Source organism: Abrus precatorius, unplaced genomic scaffold (assembly GCF_003935025.1).
Source record: "Abrus precatorius isolate BTA unplaced genomic scaffold, Abrus_2018 Scaffold7, whole genome shotgun sequence".
In the NCBI taxonomy this organism is placed as follows: Eukaryota; Viridiplantae; Streptophyta; class Magnoliopsida; order Fabales; family Fabaceae; genus Abrus; species Abrus precatorius.
Window position 1 is genome coordinate 23,511,451 of NW_020874417.1, and position 6,432 is coordinate 23,517,882.

Here is a 6,432-nt window from a genome sequence, read left to right on the forward strand (position 1 = left end):
AGTGGGAGTGGCTCAGGTTCAGGCTCTTTCAGAGGGTCTATCAAGTATTTCAGGTGTGGAGGACCACATATATTGAGGGATTGCCCATGGACCAATTATGGCAACTGTAGAAAGTTAGGGCACACTGCTAATGTATGCTAGGCTGCTAAGAAAAGTGGCAGTATGAGTACAACTTAAAGGCCTGAGTCGAGAGGGAGCACAGGACCGAGTATGGAGCCAAAGCCAAGTATTCCTGGGAGAGTTTTTGCCATGAGTAGAGCAGAAGCTTCACAATTTGAGGAGTTAATTAGAGGTAAATGCATTATTAAGGGTCGATTGTTGGATGTGTTGTATGACTCAGGTGCTACACACTCCTTTGTTTCTGTGGAATGTATGAAGAGTCTGGGTTTGCACGTGACTAAATTGTCGTGCAATGTTGTGGTGACTACCTCAATAATGGTGCATGATAGGGACTTCGAGGTAGACTTGATTTGTTTGCCTCTTTCTCAATTGGATGTGATTTTGGGGATGCATTGGCTAGTCGCCAACCATGTGCTGCTAGATTGCATAGAGAAGACGTTAATTTTTGGTGCGTCGATGTTAGAAATTCCAAGGCTTTTGAGTCAAGGTGCGTGGGAGAACACGGTGAACGCTAAGGCCTTTATGGTCATGTTCTTATTGGAGGCCGAAAGTGGAATGGAACTGAAGTACATCTCGATGGTGAAGGATTTCTTGGAAATCTTACCTGAAGAAGTATCTGAGTTCACAATGGACCTCATTTTGGGAGCAAGTCCGATTTCTATGGCACCATATAAGATGTCACTGGTGGAGTTGGCAAAGGTCAAGAAGCAAGCAGAGAATTTGTTGTAGAAACGGTTTGTAAGGCTGAGTGTATCACCGTGGAGAGCATCAGTGCTCTTGGTGAAGAAGAAAGATAGGAGTATGAGGATATGTGTGGACTACCAACAATTGAATAAAGTGATAATAAAGAACAAGTATCCATTTCCCAGAATTGATGACTTGATGGACCAGCTGAGGGGAGTTGCAGTATTTTTGAAGATTGATTTGAGATCGAGGTATCATCAGATTAGGGTGAAGAATGAGGATGTACCTAAGACGACTTTCAGGACGCGGTATGGTCACTACGAGTACTTGGTGATGCCGTTTAGAGTGACCAATGCGCCTGTCGTGTTCATGGACTACATGAACAGGATCTTCTATGAGTTTTTGGATAAGTTTGTGGTGTTGTTCATAGACGACATTCTAATTTATTCGAAGACTCGAAAGGAGCATGCCAAGCATTTAAAGATCATTTTGCAAATTCTGAGGGAGAGGTAGTTGTACACCAAATTCTCCAAGTGTGATTTCTGGCTGTCTCAAATTCAGTTTTTGGGGCATGTAATATAAGATGACAAAATTATGGTAGATCTTGCAAAGGTGGAAGCGGTAGCCAGATGGCCGAGGCCTACAAATGTGACAGAGATCTGCAGTTTCTTAGGACTAGCGGACTATTATAAGAAATTCATTGAGGAGTTTTCTAAAATAGCTTTGCCTTTGACGAAGCTGACCTACAAGGGTAAGGAGTTTAAATAGAGCAGAGCATGTGAAGCTAGTTTCCCAGAGTTGAAGCTGAAGTTAACCTCAGCACCTGTGTTATTTCTGCCTAACCCAGAGCGAAAGTTTGATGTGTATTGTGATGCGTCTGGGCATGGGCTTGGGTGTGTTTTGATGCAAGATGGGAGAGCAGTTACCTATATCTTGAGGCAATTGCATCCACATGAAGTCAACTATCCGACACATGACTTGGAGTTAATCGCAGTGGTTTTTGCTCTTAAGGTGTGGAGGCACTACATTTATGGAGCAAGGTTTGAAGTGTTTAGTTATCACAAGAGTTTGAAGTACCTATTTGACTAGAGAGAGCTGAACATGCGGCAGAGGAGGTGGGTGAAATTTCTCAAGGACTATGATTTCACATTGTCTTACCATCCTGGTGATGAATCCACATTTTATTAGATTTTTACTTGTCATTTTAATGTTTTTTAACAGAAAAAGTAAACTTAGGAAGTGTAAATAATATAAAAACATCATTTTGGTCAAATATCATAGGTTTCTTAATTTTCTGTTAATTTACATTGATTTACATAGATATAGTTTGCAATTTTGACCATTTGAATAATTGTGTAGGAATTTCTAGACTTATTCCATGGATTTTTATCATTTGAAAAAATTTGAGATGAAAGTGATCACTTTGGATCCCATAGTGAACACTACAGCAAGCTAGATCTAGAAAGGCAGACCAAAGTGATCACTATGAACCCATAGTAGACACTACAAAGACCCCAGTTTGAAGAAGTGTTACGCGTGATTACTTTGGAACCATAGTAGACACTTTGCAGTAGCCAAAGTTATCACTTTGATACCAAAGTGACAACTTCAGAGAGGCCAAAAATAGCACAAGACTTGCGTGTGGCTACTATAGAGCGATAGTAACTACTATGGAGTACTGCGCGTTATCACTCTGATACCAAAGTAACAACTCCAGAGAGGCCAAAAGCACAAGACTTGCGCGTGACTACTATGAAGCGATAGTAACTACTATGGAGCACTGCGCGTTATCACTATGAAACCATAGTAGTTACTATGGGCAAAAATTTCTACACTATAAGCAAAAATTTCTACACTATAAATAGAATTTTAGAAATTAGGGTACGAGGGCTTTCACATACTTTTAGCTTTTTTTGCCATTTTGGGGAACACTTGCAGAGCCTATGGTGGCCTTGGGTGACAGCCAAGGATCCAACCTAAAGTTTGATTTACATTTTCTTCTTACTTCTCTTTGATTTTTACATTGATGTTGTTGATTTCTCTTAACTTTTACTTTGTAATCGTGAGACCCATCCTCATGGAGGGCTAAATTTCTTGTAATCCCTAGTGAGTTCACTCAGATTCTTGAATTCTTAGGTTTTGAATGTTAATACAAATCCTTTTCTTTCATGAATTTCTTCTTCCCAATCTCTTGAATTGAATTAATGGTTGAATGAGGGAGACATTGCTTAATTAGCCCTAATTCATTTTAATGAAATTCTAAACTTGAATTGCTTAATTCTAGATTTATTTCTAAGGTTGTGTAATCTTGGGATGAGAGATTAGAGTCCTTGAATTGCTTAATTTTGTATGGGAATCTAAGGTTAATTTTTGCTTGTTAAATTAACCTAATTCTGGGAGGAGAGGAAGAGTATTAAATCTTGAGAGGAATAAGGATAGAGTCTACATGAATGAACCAGGGGTTACTACAATTTATTGATTGAACTTTGCAATTTAATTTTCTGCTTAAATAGATTGAACTTGAAATCACAAACCCCCCCTTTTTATTTGCTTTCTGAATACATTGCATACTACATATTTGATATTTGGTTACTCATCCAATGATTCATGGGAGACGACCTAGGTTAGCACCCTAGTATTACATTAATTTATGTTTATATTTTGATGAGGATTCGCGACAAATCTTTCGTTCATCACCTGGCAAGACAATTGTGATGGCCGACGCATTGAGCAAAAAGTCTTTACACGTGGCAGCTATGATGGTAAAGGAGATGAAGTTGATTGAGGAATTTCAGGACATGAACTTGACTATGGAGGTAAGGCCAAAGAGTTTGTATCTCGGAGCGACAATGATCCACAACGATTTCTTGGTATACGTCTGAGATGCTCAGCAAAGAGATGTGTTCCTCCAAGATATGATGCGACAGAAGAGTGAAGGGAAGGACTTAGAGTTCCACTATGATGAGAATGGGGTGATGAAGTTTCAGAATCGTGTGTACATTCCCCAAGTGGATGAGTTGAAACAGATGATACTTGAGGAGACACACAAGAGTAGGATAAGTTTTCACCCCGGTGCAACCAAGATGTATCAGAACCTCCAAAGGAACTTGTGATGGAATGGAATGAAGAAAGATGTGGCTGAATATGTGTCTAGATGTCTGACTTGCCAAAAGGCAAATGTAGAACACCAGCGTTGCAACCGTTAGAGATCCCTAAGTGGAAGTGAGACGACATTTCCATGAATTTTGTTTTGGATTTTCCGAAGACCAGAAACAACCATGATGCCATTTGGGTGATAGTGGACCGGTTGACCAAAGCTGCATACTTTCTTCTGATCAACCTGAAGTATAAGTTGGAGAGACTCGAAGATTTATATGTGAGAGAGATAGTCAGGTTGCATAAAGTGCCAACTAGTGTGATATCTGCCAGAGATCCTAGGTTTACCTCAAAGTTTTATGAGAGCCTGCAGAAGGCGTTAGGCACTAAATTGAAACTTAGTTTGGCATATCATCCTCAGACTGACGGTCAGACAAAGAGAACCATTCAATCCTTAGAGGATCTGTTGAGAGCTTGTGTGATTGAGCCGTAGGGAACTTGGGAAGAATGCATGCCATTGGTGGAGTTCACGTACAACAATAGTTATCACGCTAGCATTGGGATAGCACCGTTTGAGGCTTTGTATGGACGAAAGTGTAGAACTCCTCTGTGTTGGTACGAGACTGGAGAGGCTACCTTGTGTGCACCGGACATGATCCAGAAACAGAACAAGCAAATCAAGATGATCAAAGAGAAGATTAAGGCTGCACAGGATAGGCAGAAGAGCTAATATGATAAGAGGAGGAAGCCTTTAGAGTTTCAGGTGGGTGACCATGTGTTTTTGAAGGTCTCACCTATGACTGGAGTTGAGAGAGCTCTGAAATCTCAAAAGCTATCTCCTAAGTTCATTGGGCCATTTGAAGTGCTAAGTAGAATTGGTCCTGCAATGTATCGGATAGAGCTACCTCTGAATCTCTCGAACCTACATCTGGTGTTCCATAGGTCACAGCTCAAAAAGTATGTGTCAGATCCCTCTCACGTGATCGATCTTAACCCGGTTCAATTAAGAGAGAACTTGTCCTATGATGTGTACCCGGTAAGGATTGCGGATCACCGTGTTAAGCAGTTGAGGGGCAAGAAAATCTCGTTAGTGAAGGTAATTTGGAGCTCAAGTGATGAGGGAGATGCAATATGGAAAACGAAGAGTAGAATTGTATCCGGAGTTGTTTGTGTAGCTTAGTTAAATTTTGGGGACGAAATTCCCTAAAAGAGGGAAGAGTTGTAATGCCCTGAATTTTGTAATATTGTTTTGATTATTAATATGAATATGTGGGTTGCTATTTGAATGTGTATTTGATGAGTATGATGATGTGAATATATGAATATGAATATGTGTAGATGGATATATAAGCATAATTGTGGATATTAATTGTGGATCGATGGCTGGGTGTGTTTGAAATTGATTGAGAAACAGGATAAGTGTGTGATGCAAGGACATTCTCGCTGTAGTGAGAAGGCCCTAGGCGAGTTTGGAATTCTGTTGCGTTCTCGCTACAGCGAGAGGCTCCTCGCTGTAGCGAGAAGGCAACAAAGATGGTGGATTTTTGGGTTGTAGTCTCGCTGCAACAAGATTCTACAGAAACTAGAGTGCGATTTTCTCTGATATTTTCACTGTAGCGAGAAGGGGTGTCAATCTCGCTGTAGCGAGGGAAGATGTCTCGCTGTAGCGAGAATATCACGACCAGAATATCCTTCTCTCGCAATTCTCTTGACCCCAAACCCTTTTCCATCGATCAAATTGTCTCCAAAGCTGTCTGTGAGTAAGATTGAAGGTTGGAATCGTGTTTGGGACATTAGAGAGTCCCTTAGATAGATTAGGTTTGTTAGGTTGAATCATATTTGTAGAGAGGAAAACCTTTGTGCCGATTCTATGGCAAAAATGGGTCTTGACCTCATGTCCCCCTTTGTCAGTTTAAGTCCCCTCCCTCCCCTTGGTTCTTTTGTTAACAAGAGATTCCTATAATTGCTACTATTTTAGACCCTCTATGTAAGGATTCTTGTTGTTTAGACTGGTAAGCTCCGTTTATTAGCAAAAAAATGTTATTTATATAACATCTATTATGTAACTAATAACATTAGCCCAGTTAATAACTACATACTAATTTAATATCTAATGTGTCACATGAACATTTTTCATAAATATTACTTATGTTTACTAATGAAAGAGACTACTTTGATAGAAATCACAAGAATTTTAACCTAAATTCTAAAATAAAGTATTTAAATTTAAAAGTTAATTAAAAAAGACTTAAAAAATTTAGAACTAAGGTAATAATTTACTCAACTTTTAAATTGTGCTATCGACATCTCATTGCAACAAATAACTCATTTTTTGGCTTATCGTCGTTAATGGGTTGTGTGTCATTACTTCGGCCTTCATTAAAAGATAGAAAATCTTCTATAAAGCTTACTAAGAATAGGGATGCTGTCACATAATTAGAGAACTAACTAGCAAATGTACTAGGTAGTTGTAGCAAGTAATAAAATTTAAAAATCAATATGAGTGTCAAGTATCGTCCTCAGGGATTAGGT

The 6,432-nt window shown here is 39.4% G+C and overlaps 1 protein-coding gene across 1 annotated transcript; it reads left to right on the forward strand.

Moving 5' to 3' along the window:
* The first annotated feature begins 210 nt into the window (after positions 1 to 210).
* Positions 211 to 849, forward strand: LOC113871647. The gene has a single exon (XM_027508745.1). The coding sequence runs from the start codon at positions 211 to 213 to the stop codon at positions 847 to 849; it is 639 nt and encodes a 212-aa protein (XP_027364546.1).
* Positions 850 to 6,432: the final 5,583 nt, after the last annotated feature.

What these genes read in the sequence shown, in the direction of transcription:
- LOC113871647 (XM_027508745.1), top strand. Translation starts at nt 211, where the DNA reads ATGGAGCCAAAGCCAAGTATTCCTGGGAGAGTTTTTGCCATGAGTAGA.